This window comes from Phyllobates terribilis, unplaced genomic scaffold, assembly GCF_046119375.1.
Source record: "Phyllobates terribilis strain yellow unplaced genomic scaffold, ASM4611937v1 Scaffold_1__5_contigs__length_1240528914, whole genome shotgun sequence".
Lineage (NCBI taxonomy): Eukaryota > Metazoa > Chordata > Amphibia > Anura > Dendrobatidae > Phyllobates > Phyllobates terribilis.
In genome coordinates this window covers 313,177,709-313,193,162 of record NW_027362761.1, presented here as the reverse complement: position 1 = coordinate 313,193,162, position 15,454 = coordinate 313,177,709, and the positions used below count along the sequence as shown (strand labels likewise).

The 15,454-nt window shown below is 42.0% G+C and overlaps 2 gene segments (V, D, J or C); both read right to left on the bottom strand.

The window, feature by feature from the left end:
• Positions 1-15,454, bottom strand: part of LOC141259172 (immunoglobulin lambda variable 5-37-like) — a 212,054-nt gene that overhangs the window by 1,821 nt on the left and 194,779 nt on the right.
• Positions 2,469-15,454, bottom strand: part of LOC141259189 (immunoglobulin lambda variable 5-37-like) — a 444,830-nt gene continuing 431,844 nt past the window's right edge. The window contains 2 exon segments of the V gene segment in view: positions 2,469-3,022; positions 4,217-4,255. Of these exon segments, the coding sequence occupies positions 2,703-3,022; positions 4,217-4,255 (359 nt within the window).

Below are 15,454 nucleotides of genomic sequence, written 5' to 3'. Positions count from 1 at the left end.
GATTTAAGATTAATATGTAATCCCTTCAGACTTTCGTGGGCCCTGGGCGAACGAGTCTCAGTGTTCCCCTTTAACACATACCATGATTCAAGATGCACAGATAGAGAAGAGAAATATAGATATAATACAATGCCAAAGATTTCACTTACTTTTTCCATTACATGAGTGATATCTATTGTAAATTGTACAATATCTCAGAAACCGGCGACTCCTTGCAGCGCACTGTGCGTGCCCTGGGGGGCTTCAAACGTTTTCATTTTAGACTGGACAGTATAGTCCTCCATACAGTATCATGGGCACCACATAGACTCCATATAATGCTCCATACAGAATAATGAGCCCCAAATAAAGCTCCATACAGAAGAATGGACCCCATATAAAGCTCCATACAGTATGGGCCCCATATAATACTCTATACAGAATAATGGGCCCCATATAATGCTCCATACAGAATTGGCCCCATATAATGCTTCATACAGAATGGGTTCCATATAATGCTCCAAAAAGAATGGGCCCCATATAATTCTCCATACAGAATGGCTCCCATATAATGCACCATACAGAATAGACCCCATATAATACTCCATACAGAATAAACCCCATATAATACTCCATACAGAATGGGCCCCATATAATACTCCATACAGAATGGGCCCCATATAAAACTCCATACAGAATAATGGACCCCATGTAATGCTCCATACATAAAAATAATTTATTAATATAAAAAATAATGTAATATATAAAATAATGCAATAATGCATAATGCTCCACCTGACACACGGGCCCCATAGAGTGCTGATGTCCCCGATGGTGAGAGGGCTTCCCTCCGCTTGCTCAGGGCCCCGACACTTGCACGGGTGCACCGGATGTTGCCACCGGCCCTGAATCCCAACAATATCAGTCTAAACTGATGTGTCTAAATGGCCAAGGAATCTGATTGGAATCAGTCTTATCTACAGTTATTTAATTGGCATAGTAAATTATGTGAAGGATAACCATTGTAGGGAATGGAACAGTTTCATTTTATAAAATACAGTAAAAGATATAGGAGACAAGAATGAAATCTATATATCATTTGATGATTCTTAGAGCTCTTCTAGTACCAGTATACCAATGTACTAGAATCCAATAATTTTTTTTTAATGTTATTCTGGGTTCACAAAAGCTTATATGGAATTTCTTTTATATGTTTCAGAATCCATTCATAATATGATCATTATTTCTTTACATTGTTTATGGGATTATCTATTTTGTCAGGCCCAGTTATTAGATAGGTATATTTAGTTAGAGAAGTGTATAGAGTATCAAAATATTTTTAAAGAACTGTACATAGTTTGTAGGAATTTTCTGATTTTTTTGCACTTTTAGTACCGTACTTATGTATTTTCATTTCAATGCACACTTAGGAACAGGAACAGTTCAGAATTTGAACTTTGCTGCAAAATTTTGTAAGGAAATTAGATTCCACACAGATGCAGACTCAAAAGATTCAATTATATATTGTGATACTGTAAAGTTCCTCTTTTGAACACTACTTAGATGTAAAGTACCTGCTATGTGTTCTGGATATAGGAAGGACAGTACAAGGATTGCCGCATGTATTTCCAATTTTAAAGGGAACCTATCACAATGGAAATGCAGTCCAATCTGCAGTTACTGTGTTACAGAGCAGGGGGATGAGTAGATTATTATTTGGTTTTGTGTGAAAAGTTTCAGTATAACTTGTGTTTTAATCATTTAAAGTTTTGATCTTTTGGGAATTTCCAATCCAGTGGGCGGGGCTATCAGTGATTAATAGCTTGCTCTGTATGCTCTCTTATATAAAGAAAGCTTTCAGTCACTGGTAGCCCCGCCCACTGGACTGCGAATCACAGGAAGAGCAGAGGATTAAATGACTAAAACACAGGTTATACGGACTCTTTTCTCAGAAAATTATATATCTATCTATTCCATTCCCCTTGATGTACAACATAATGCCTGTAGATTTACTGCATTTTTATGGTGACAAGTTCAATTTAAGTCCAACTCTATGTATTAAAGGTTACTCCAAAGGATGACATAATTATTAATAATTGCAATATAAGTGTGTCAGAACTAAGAGTACTGTATATCTATAAGAGGAAATGGTGGAAACCTAAAATGACAATGCTTTAATATGATGGGTATTACTTTAGGGCTTCGGTACATATCTAAATATCCCAAAATTATATACTGATTATTTAATAAAAATATACCATATATATGTCCATAAACTACTTATATATTCATATTTTTAAATTCCAAGATTTGGTTTATTGAATATTGGATGTTTGCCTGTGTACTAATGACTATACACATTTTCTGTATTATGCCACATGATATGAAGGGCTTTCAAAAGTAGTAATATAATTAATAAAGTACAAACGTATAGCAGCCAAACTACGGATCTACAATATTCCTCAATTTAAACCAATACAGACACTGAATGAAGTTCAAATAATTTTATTTAAAGTTTCAAATAGAAAAAGTGATGATAACTTTCTTAAAGATTTTCAAATGAAAAGATGCAAGTAAAAGAACTGTTGCTGCTGAAAATATCCAAGTATAACAGTAGCATAGGAAAAGAAATGTTAGAGAAGAATAATATTGTTCTATAAAGTTGTATTTATGGTCCCAAAGACATTACTACTTGGGCCACAAAGATTTAGATACAGTAAATACTAAGAACATGCTGCTTTATCCATTGTTTCGACAATATCCTTTCCCTGATGTGTCACTTTACAGGAGATCTTCTTATATTTGTTGTATTCTGAAGTGGACATACTGAGGAGACTGCTCTTCATGTACAGGTTATCGGCCTGTTTGCTGGTCGGTGATGAAGATATGCCACTTGTCCACTGTGTCCCATCCACTGTCCACTCTACCGACACAATGCTTGGTGTGAAATTATTCATAACACAGACTGTAGTGGCCTTATCTGTTTTTAATTCCTCATCAGAAGGTCTGTAAATAATTACAGAAGGAGCCTTCACTTCACCGGCTGTTAAGTAAAAAAAAAAGAGAAAAATTAACAATGAGGACCATACATCCAAGCATCATTTATGCTATTCATATTATACATGCACATTGTATTATAGAACAATGTTAAATCAATTGATATTTACCATACTATCATATATATTATATGTTAGCACAAATTATATATATGTATATATATATATGTATATATAGATATATAGAGAGAAATAGAAAGAGAGAGTTATAGTCCATAGATGTATGCACACACATCTATGGACCTTAATTAACATAATTTGTGCTTGTAATATATATGATAGTCTCTCTCTCTCTCTATGTATTTTTTTGTTAACTTTTTTAGTTAGATTTTATGTTTTAAATGAAATATTTTTCAAAAGTTTTATCTTTTTAGCAGTAGATCATTCACCTCTCTCTTTCATATCTATAGATATAGATCTATCTCTATAAATATGTATATAGATAAATATATATATAGAGATATATACACACATGCATACGTGCATATTAAAGAGAGAGGTGAATAATCTCCTGCTAACATATAAAACTTTTGAAAAATCTTTAATTTAAAACATAAAATGTAAGCAAAAAAGTTTACAAAAAAAATAAAATATAGTGATAGCAATTTTCCAATAAGATGAACTTTTTCTTAATAAAAACAGTGCCAATCCAAACTCATCTAGTTTTAAATAACACCATAAGCCATAAAGCATATGTAAACTGAACTAATGAAGTAGTTTGGTAATGTTATGCTGTAAATGTTATAATGTATTCTGCTTTTTAATACCTCATTTTCCTTTAAAATATACATGAAATGTATGATTCATATAAACATAATTATTCAATCAGTGAAATGCCCCCCTTCTAGGAGCTCTTATCTCACATAGAGATAAGGGGGAGATATCACTTCTCTGTTTTATTGGTAAAACAAAATATTTCAGATAATATTACTTTATCACTGTGCCTAAATAATAGAGCATCCTTGGCTAAATAATAAACATCAATTCTGGCTGTAATAAATTACATATTTTCTAGCTTTTATGTTCAATATTCTTATATATTTATTTTTTTTGCTTGAGACTTTTATTTTCAGTAAATGCAAAAAAAGGCACCAATATAAAATGGCAAATACGTAAAATAATTTTCTGAATTTCAGAACATATATTAATATCCAACAAATATACGTTATAAATGTACTTACTGTTAATGGTTAGCTTGGTCCCAGTTCCGAAAATATACTCACTGTGTTACATCCTCATACAAAAACCATGCTACAACATATGAAAATTGCATTTACTGGGCCCTAACAATGTGTAGGTATATTTTCTGTGTATGTCACTAGAGATAGGCAGATCCTGCAAAATTCAAATTCACCTGTTCGTATTTTTTTTTCCCAGGAAATTCAGTTTCCTTATTTTGCTCTTGGTTTTCTCCAGACCCGAGAGAATAATAAACGTAATATGTAAAAAAAAAACCCCGTTTTATTCACCTCACCACTGGCCTCTCTGGCCCCTCCGCTACTCTCCATCTGTTGTCCGGGCCTCACTGCATTTCTGTTCCTCGTTGCACTTTTGGCTTTTATGAGACCCCGAGAGTTCTGCACAAGTGTATGTAAGGTCACGGAACCCTCTCGGTCCTCCTGGGGATTTCAGAGCAAGCAGTAGGGGATAGGAAAATGCGGCGAGGACCTGTCGGGTGTTGGTGAGTAGCGGAAGGGCCAAAGAGGTGAGAATAAGAATTTTTACATTTTTTTTAACCTTTTAATAGCAGAAAAATGGTGGACAGCAGCCACCATATTGCTGAATCCGTGGGTAAAAAAAAGACGAGTGACATTGTTGAATGACACCATTCATGTTATGATGTGATGTACTGGAAAGTGGGAAAAATATTCCAAGTGTGTCGAAATTGTGAAAAATCCACAATTGTTGTTTTTTTTTATTTACCATCTTTACTATACAGTAAAACTGACCTGGCAATATAATTCTCCAGGTCAGTTTGATTATAGCAGATATCAAACATGCATAGTTTTTTATGTTGAAGCAGTGAAATTTTGGGGGGAAATTTGTAAAAAAACAAAAATTTTGCTTGTGTTACTATTTTCCGAGACCTGTAACGTTTTACATTTTTGGTCGATGGGGCTGTGTGAGGGCTTTTTTTTTGTGCCCTGAGCTAATGCTTTTATTAATACCATTTTAGGGTAGATATGATGTTTTGATCACCTTTTATTGCACTGTATGGAGGTGTTGTGGCAGCCGAAAAAACATAATTCTGGTCTTTTCTCATTATACCATTTACTGATTTGGTTAATCAATTTTATATTTTAATAGATTAAACTTTTACGGACATAGTGATACCAAATATATGTATTTTTAATTTTTTTTCTTTCTTTCTTTTTTATGGGGGAAAATTCATACTTTTTAAAACTTTTTTTCATATTCTACTGTATTTATTAGTCCTCTTAGGGGACTGTAACATGTGATCATCCGATCGCTTATACCTTACACAGTAATACTACAGTACTGCTAAGTATAGCAAAAATCATGGTTTCCAATGAACAACAGCTACAGGTTGGCTTTCGCAGGAGTACCGTCATGACAGACAGGAAGGGCTTCAGTACAGCCCTGGCTATTGTGGTAACCCATGAGTGCCTTGCAATCGCGTCTCGGGAGGGCATAGAATGATGTGCCATGCGCCCCCCCCCCCCCTGCCGTGCTGTTAATAATGTGGCTGTATTTCATATGTCGGTAAGGGGCTAAAAGGTTCAACAAGGTCTTTGTCCATTCAAAGCATAGAAATCAGCAGCACCGCATGTTCCATTTTAGCGTTGGTGAAAAGGTAGTCATTAGTGTTGAGCGAGCACTAAAATGCTCGGGTGCTCGAAGCTCGGGCTGAGGTCACTGTGATACTTGGGTACTCGACCCGAGTAATGAGCCCATTGTTAGTCTATGGGAGACCCGAGCATTTTTGCGGCAGCACCCCCGGCAGTCTGTAGAAAGCCTAAAAAGTGCCCAAAACGATAGTGACAGTGCTCAAATGACATGGGGACAGCATGGGGATCGCCCCAGGAAGCATTTCTGACCCCCAGGTCACTGCTGTTAACAACGTGGTCAGAGGTATTAAGCCACTTTTACGGGCTCACAATAAAATGTTCAAAAACGAAACTGAAACGGTTTTCCTGTGAAATATGTTAAGGAACTTCCTTTCCAGGGTAAAGACTTGTGTATAAGGTAAAATAAATAACCAAAAACAAAAGTACTCCTCCACACCTTGGGCTATGTTCACAAGTAGCATTTTTTATGCGTTTTTGCACTTTTGTATTGCTTTCAACTGTGACAAAAGCATTCACCGGGAAATGTAATTTTAACATTTTACAATCTTATCTGGCCATGTGCTGTGCGACACATGCATACAGTGCTGAAAAGACATGGGAACAGCATGGGGAAGACACCCGGAAGCATCTCTGACACCCAGGTCACTGCCTAAAAGTGCGACCATCAGAAGTGATCCTTTCCACATCAGAAGATGCAGACTTGCAACTATCCCCGTGCAAGTCCTTGTCCCAGGGCAGTGTTCAACTGTACCTCCCCCATTCCTTGCAATGCAAGCGCAAGTATGCAGCCTGCCACCCACCCACCCCCAGGCTGCAATACCATACTGCTAGTTTGCTTGCACTTGAAATGGGGCCTTTTAGTTTGGAGGAGGCCGAAGCTGGCCACTACCTCATGGCTGCTTCAGCAGTGAGATATCCATACTCAGTCCCCAGCCACCCGGCGGCCGGGTGTCCACGCTCGGTCCCCAGCTGCCCCGCGGCCGGGTGTCCACACATGGTCCCCAGCTGCCTGGGGGCGGCCGGGTGTCCATAAACGGTCCCCAGTGTGCAAACTGAAGTGGTCAGTGGGGTGCTAGAAACTGGATAAGGCGCTGGAAAAGGATAAAACAAACCTCTTTATTGAAGTTCTAATGCCCACTGGGCATTATAACTTCAATAAAGAGGTTTGTTTTATCCTTTTCCAGCCCCTTATCCAGTTTCTAGCGCCCCACTGACCACTTCAGTTTGCACACTGTTCACTTTTCCCTTGGGAGTTGTGGCTCGGGGCTGCGGAGATCTGGATACATTTTAAGCTGCAGGACCTGTAGGACCTGCGATGATGTCATCACCCACGTGATCCCACCCGGAAACCACGTGATTGGAAGCTCCCTCTACTAACCCAGAGGAGACGCTGAAGGCATCGTGGCAGCGCTATCAGCACCAGCAGCTGTTTAACCTGGCTTGTGTGGTCTGCACAACCCACCCAGGTGAGTAGACCACTGTAACTGCACACATATTTCACTTCCATAAGATTCACACAAGCACTGCGCTTTTCCACCCCACCCCATTTTGTCTTCCATAAACGGTCCCCAGCCTCCCCTATTTCTCCTTGAAAGTTCCCCCACACTTTTCTTAGCCTGGCCTGCATTAGGGCAGCATTGGACGAGCCCACCAGAGAACAAGACTGGAGGTCGCAGTAGCTCAACAAGACGGTTTTAATGCCCCTTGGAAAAGTGGTGGAGGTCGCAGTGGAATAAAAAGACAATATAAATGACCCTGGGAAAAGTGGTGGAGGTCGCAGTAGCTTAACAAGACGGTTTTAATGCCCCTTTGAAGATACGTGGAGGTCGCAGTGGAATAAAAAGACAATATCAATGCCCCTGGGAAAAGTGGTGGAGGTCGCAGTAGCTTAACAAGACGGTTTTAATGCCCCGTGGAAGAGACGTGGAGGTCGCAGTAGCTTAACAAGACGGTTTTAATGCCCCTTGGAAAAGTGGTGGAGGTCGCAATGGAATAAAAAGACAATATCAATGCCCCTGGAAAAGTGGTTTAAATGCCCCTTGGAAGAGCCATGCAGTACAGCATTTTAAAAACATTATTCCCATTATTGGGGAGTGGGTCTCCCATAGTCTTTGCCTATGCCTTCCAAGCAAAAGCTGCCAAAAATTAGGACGGAGGAACTTGCAATGCTGGCAACACGGACCAAGGTCACCCTGGTGGTATAGTGGTGGTGGAGGCTGACAATAAGGAGAAGAGAAAAATACAGCCGAAATGAGGAAGCGTATACCCATGAGTGGGTGTGAAGCGGTGCATGGGAATACACCTCCCGAAATAACACAGTGGATTTGACTTTATGTTACTCTGCTGTCATTTGGTGGTGATGAGAAGTCTGGCCCAATCCAGCCCTTGTTCATTTTGATAAGGGTCAGCTTGTCAGCATTGTCAGTTGACAGGCGAGTGCGCTTATCTGTTATAATTCCCCCAGCGGCACTAAAAACACGCTCCAATAACACGCTAGTGGCAGGGCAGGCCAGGACCTCCAAGGCGTACAGAGCGAGTTCATTCCAAGTGTCCAGCTTGGATACCCAATAATTAAAAGGCACAGAGGAATCACGGAGGACGCTGGTACGGTCGGCAAGGTGTTCCCTCACCATCTTTTGAAACTTTCCACTCCTTGTGAGAGTACCCCGCGCCTCAGGGCCTGTAAGCTGGGTGGGTCTCAGAAAACTGTCCCAGAATGTTGACAGTGTTCCCCTGCCTCTGCTGGATTGGAGTTGCGTCTCTCTCGCCTGTACGCCTTGGTTGGTCAACGAACTGTGACCTCTGCCGCTAACGTGTTGAGATGGGAATTTTTTTAACAGTTCTGCAGCAAGGGCCTTCTGGTACTGCCACCTTTTTGTAGACCTCTCCTTGTAGCGGGGGTCTAAAAGTGTCACCAACCAGTAATGACTGTCACCCAACATTTTGAAACGCGAGTGTCACAGTTAAGGCAGCGTAACATAAAGTCAGCCATGCGTGCCAGACTGGTAACGGGCAAGACTTCCGTGTCCTCATCAAGATGACGACTGACCATGCTCTCCTCTTTCTCCTCCTCCTCCTCCCCCCTTTCCTCAGGCCACCCACGCTGAACCGACTGTATGACAGTTGTACAGGTACTACCATCTACAGCGCATGATACCAGCTCCTGTTCTTCCTCCTCCTCCTCTCCCTCATTGTCCCCCAATGCACGTTGGGATGAGATGAGGCTGGGCTGTGTGTAATCGCCCATTACGGGTTCTTGATCCATCTTATCATACTCTAGCTGCAATGCCTCCTCTTTAATTCTCTGCAGATCGTTGCAAAAGACAGACAAGTGGGATGCTGACGCTAATGATGGCGTCATCGCCACTCACCATCTTGGTGGACTCCTCAAAGTTTGTCAGGATGGTACATATGTCAGACATCCAGGTCCACTCCTGAGGTCTTATGTGTGGAGTCTGACCTGAATATCGACGGCCTTGTTGCAGCTGGTACTCCACAACTGCTCTCTTCTGCTCACAAATCCTTTGCAACATGTGGAGGGTAGAGTTCCAACGTGTGGGGACATCACACACCAGTCGGTGTGCCAGAAGCTGCAAACGCTGCTGCAACACAGCAAGGGCGGTGGAAGCTGTAGCCGACTTGCAAAAATGAGCTGACAGGCGGCATACTTTGATGAGCAGATCTGGCAACTGGGGGTACGATTTAAGAAACCGCTGAACCACAAGGTTAAGCACATGAGCCAGGCATGGTACGTGTGTGATCTCGCCTCGCCTGAGAGCCGCCACCAGGTTACAGCCATTGTCACACACGACCATGCCTGGATGTAGGTTAAGTGGTCTCAGCCATAGATCTAGCTGCTCTTTCACAGCTGTCCACGACACACAAGCAGTGTGAGGTTTATCACCTAAGCTTATGAGTTTCAGCACAGCCTGTTGCCGCTTGGCTGAGGCAGTACTGCAGTGCTTCCAGCTTGTAACTGATGTGATATCTGAGATGGAGGCTGAACATGAGGAGGAGGAGGAGGATGATGCGCAGGAGATGTACACTGTGGGGGCAACTCTGACTGACATAGGGCCCGCAATCCTCGGTGTGGGGAGGATGTGTTCCGTCCCAAGGTCCGACTGGGTCCCGGCTTCCACTATGTTTACCCAGTGTGCCGTCAGGGAGATGTACCGTCCCTGGCCACAAGCACTTGTCCACGTGTCCGTTGTCAGGTGGACTCTCCCAGTAACTGCGTTGTTGAGGGCACGGCAGATGTTTTGGGAGACGTGCTTGTGTAGTGCGGGGATGGCACAATGGGCAAAATAGTGCCGGCTGGGGACAGAGTTCCGAGGGACGGCCACCGCCATAAGGTTGCGGAAGGATTCCGTCTCCACCAGCCTAAAAGGCAGCATTTCCAACGCAAGCAGTCGTGAAATGTGCGAATTTAGGACTGTGGCCTGTGGGGCGTTGGCTGCGAATTTGCGCTTTCGTTCAAAGGTCTGGGATATGGACAATTGAATGCTGCAGTGGGACGTGGACGTGGACGTTGATGCTGTTTCTTGAGAAACTGCCATAACAAATGAAGACTGAGAGAAGGGGGCATCTTTGCATGCAGTATGGACAGGGGATTGCCTTGCACGCACAACAGGGGGTGCTATTACATGCACAACAGTGATAGAAGCAGTGGTGACACCCGCTGACACTGGTCGTGGACCCTGGGGTTCGCCCCATAAAGTTGGGTGCTTTGCTGCCATGTGCCTGATCATGCTGGTGGTGGTCAGGCTGGTAGTTTTGTCACCCCTGCTGATGCTGGCATGGCAGGTGGTACAAATGGCCTTTTTGGGGTTATCAGCAGAGTCTTTAAAAAAATTCCAGACTCTGGAAGACCTACCTGCTGTACTGGCAATGTCCCTCATGTTGGTGTTACGGGGAACGGTTGCCCGCCTTCTGTGTGCTGCCACCACACTGCTTCTTCCTGCCTGTTGGGGTATTCTGCCTCCCTCCCCCTGTGTGCTGCTGGCCTTGCTCTGCGTGTCCTCCTGCCATGTTGGGTCAGTTACTAGATCATCCACCACCTCCTCCTCTTCCACTTGCGCACCATGATCCTCCTCCTCACTTCCTGGCAATTGTGTCTCGTCATCGTCCACCTCTTGTGACAAATTGCCAGCGTCGACTTCCTGTGGCCGTGGCTGTTCAAATATTCGGGCATCACTACATGGGATCTCCTCTTCCACCACTTCAAGCGGAGCATACGAGGGGCACAAATATGGAAATGGACCAGTGAACAGCTCTTCAGAGTGTCCAAGTGTGGGATCAGTTGCTGTCTGATGACACTCAGCATGGTGGGAGGAAGGAGCATCAAGGTGAGGAGGAGTATGCGATCGAGACTCACGGCTACTAAAACTTGACCGTGTGGAAGACAGACCGGAGGTGGTGGTGCCCAGGTAACTGGAAGTATTATCTGCTATCCAATTAATAACCTGTTCACACTGATCAGTTCGCAATACTGGTGTTGTAGTGTCCTTCCCTAATAATTCGGTCAAGAAGTGGGAGCGAGAAGATGTGGCTGTTGGTTGTGGCACATTTTCACCTTGGCCACGGCCCCTTCCTCTACACGCACCATCATCAGAACGTCCAGTTCCACGTCCCTTGCCACGCGCCTTGACCATTGTAAATGAAGTAAAATAGCTTACACTCGCACTATCAATGGAAAAAGGGTAATAAAAAGGAGATTAGAACCGTGGAAGAGGAAAGCCACAGTTCTATTTGTCTGGCCTACACCAGAATCTTTTAAACAGATATATTTGTGACTGAACAGACAGGGAGACACTATTACTGTTTTTTTTTTACGTAAAACCGGCCAAAAGCTGGATAATACGAGATTTGAACCGTGGAACTGCAAAACCACAGTTCTATTTACTGGCGTATACCAGACTTTTTTAAATAGATATATTTGGGGCTGAACAGTCAGCGACACACTCAAACTGTTTTTTTTTATGTAAAAAAGACCCAAAAGTGGATAATACAGAGATTTGACCCGTGGAACTGGAAAACCACAGTTATAGTTATGTGACGTACACCAGACTTTTTTAAACATATATATTGGTGTCTGACCAGTCAGGGAGACACTATTACAGTTTTTTTTACGGCAAAAAATGCCAAAAGCAGGATAATACAGAGATTTGTCCCGTGGAACTACAAAAACACAGTTCTATTTTTCTGGCCTACACCAGACTCTTTTAAACAGATATATTGGTGTCTGACCAGTCAGGGAGACACTATTACAGTTTTTTTTTACGGCAAAAAATGCCAAAAGCAGGATAATACAGAGATTTGACCCGTGGAACTGCAAAACCACAGTTATAGTTAAGTTATTTGGCGTACACCAGACTCTTTTAAACAGATATATTGGTGTCTGAACCGTAACAGACACACTCAATTTTTTTTTTGGGGGGGGGGGGTGGGAATACCAAAAGGTTAATAAGACGCATATTTGGACAGTCTGACTGAGGAAAAAAAAATACAGGATTTAGGTGAAAAAAGAAAAATTTTTTCCTGGCCCCTGAGACCGGGGTGATAAGTCTAGCAATTTGACCAACAGGAGCACACAGGACTGTAATGCAGCGTTTGCTGGTATAACCACTGCATCTCCTATACAGCCTGCCTGCCTGCCTGCCTGATATCTGGGATGGATATTAGTCCTGAGAAGGACTGTTTGTTTGATTTGGCAGGCTTTAGAGACCCTACACTACCTATTTTGCACTATATATCTCTCCCTAACTCAGCAGCACTCTCCCTACACCATCTGATCCGGAGCGACCGTGTCCAAGATGGCGGCGCCCGGTTTTAAATACTCTAGGTGACGCTGTGCGGCCAGCCAATCACTGTAATGCCCACAAACAACATGGCTGCGGCATTACAGTGACTGGCTGGCAATCCCTGCATGTTCATTGGCTCTGTAAAGAGCGCCAAACGTGCAGGGCGGAGACCGGAGCTCCCGCCTGAGTAACCCGGAAATGCTCGGTGCTCGCCGAGCATCCCGAGTAGCATGATGCTCGGGCGAGTAACGAGCAGTGTCGAGCATGCTTGCTCAACACTAGTAGTCATCAATTCATCGTGAGCGCACATGGTGTCAGGCTTCAGCCCACAAACCCACAAACACATGCTGTAAAACAATAATTACCGCAACACTCCAGCGGATGGAGTAAAATATTTATTTTTATTCCATCAACAGAAAATCTCAACCAGCAACGTTTGAACTTCAAATGAGTCTTTCGCAATAGAGTCAAGACGTTGCTCTTTGCTATTTTTGTCCATGAATGAAAAGAAATATCCTACTTCATCCACTGGAGTGCTGTGATAATTCCCTTTTTCTCCTTCTACAGCATAGGTGGTACCTTGCAGCTTCCTGGGTTCCCCTCCAATTATGAGAATGATACTTTGCAGTACCCCAACTGAATAGAGAGGCTGTCGATCCGGTTCACCTCTGCTCTGTTTACTATCTATAGCCCTGATGGAGATAGTCGAGCGTTTACTAACTTGGTAGAAAACGTTTAACATCAAGGCTACAGTCAGCCACATAATCTATGAGAAAATATGCATGCATGTATTCAATGTTTAATAGATCTGTTCTATAAAAGAACTGGTTGAATACTAGATTAGAATATGGATAGAAAAATCACATTAAACACCATAGTAAACACCAAGGTACATTATTTATTTATCTAAACATTCAGATCCGAAAAAAAAGAAGGAAACAGCAATTCCTAAAAAAATTTGAAAAATGTAATGCCTTTATATGACATCCAGGTATTAAAGCCTTTCTCAAGCCTCAAAGAAAATAGCTGAAATTTCACACAGGTGATTAAATAAGTCATTATTTTTTTTTAAAAAAATTGCAAATTGCTGCTTCTTTCTTTTTCTGTATTTCCTTGTCTAGATAAATAAATACTTTAACTTTGTTTTTATTTCATATTTTTAATAAGAAGGAGAGATGCTTACCTCACTGAGTGATTAAATTCTGAGAAAAATCAATCCATACTTTCGTTTTTGGAATATATTGTTTCCATCAGCTTTTTCATTTGTTGTTCTTTCCACTGTAAATACTACCACCATCCCAGACAAAACTGCAAAGATGTCCACACTTCATAGATTCCTTTTAGATCTGTACTCACCTTGACATATGGAACATTTTCAGGCATGGTAGAATGAATGACAGTTGTTGCTGACAGGCAGGAGTTCTGCACCACTGGCAGAGCAATCATATGCAGAACATGTGGCTGGTCAGTATGGACTCAAGCAACTTTCAGAGATTTATGTGATAATAAAGGCACATTCTCTACTAAAACATGTGTAGTTAATAGTTCTTAAAATGTGAAGCTGGACACCATTGTACAAATATTTATAGTAATGATTTATAGAATCATAGAATCATAGAATGGTAGAGTTGGAAGGGACCTCCTGGGTCATCTGGTCCAACCCCCTGCTCAAAGCAGGATTCACTAGATCATCTCAGACAGATGTCTGTCCAGCCTCTGTTTGAAGACGTCCATTGAAGGGGAACTCACCACCTCTCGTGGCAGCCTGTTCCACTCATTAATCACCCTAACTGTCAAAAAGTTTTTTCTAATATCTAATCTGTGTCTCCTCCCATTTAGCTTCATCCCATTGCTTCTAGTCTTTCCTTGTGCAAATGAGAATAAAGATGATCCTTCTACAATGTGACAGCCCTTGACATATTTGTAGACAGCTATTAAGTCTCCTCTCAGTCTTCTTTTTTGCAAGCTAAACATTCCCAAATCCTGCAACCGTTCCTCATAGGACATGGTTTGCAGACCAGTCACCATTCTGGTCGCTCTTCTCTGAACTTGCTCCAGTTTGTCTATGTCTTTTTTAAAATGTGGTGCCCAAAACTGTACACAGTATTCCAGATGAGGTCTGACCAAAGAGGAGTAAAGACCGATAATGACTTCACGTGATCTAGACTGTATGCTTCTGTTAATACATCCCAGAATTGTATTTGCCTTTTTTGCTGCTGCATCACACTGTTGACTCATGTTCAGTCTATGATCTATTAGTATACCTAAGTCTTTTTCACATGTACTGTTGCTTAGCTCTATTCCTCCCATTCTGTATATGCTTTTTTCATTTTTATTGCCCAGATGTAGTACTTTGCATTTTTCCCTGTTAAAAACCATTCTGTTGGTTGCTGCCCACTGCTCCAGTTTATTTAGGTCTTTTTGAATCCTCTCTCTCTCTTCTCTAGTATTAGCTATCCCTCCTAGCTTTGTGTCATCAGCAAATTTAATCAGTTTACCCTCAATTCCTTCATCTAAATCATTGATAAAGATGTTGAACAATATAGGTCCCAGGACGGAGCCCTGTGGTACCCCACTTGAGACATTCATCCAGCTGGATGTGAAGCCATTTACAACCACCCTTTGAGTCCGATCACTAAGCCAGTTATGAATCCACCTAACAGTTGCCTGGTCCATTGCATACTTGGTAATTTTTTCAATAAGGATGATGTGAGATACTTTGTCAAATGCTTTGCTGAAGTCAAGATATACTATATCTACAGCATTTCCCTGATCCACCCAGTCAGTGATTCTGTCATAGAAGGAAATT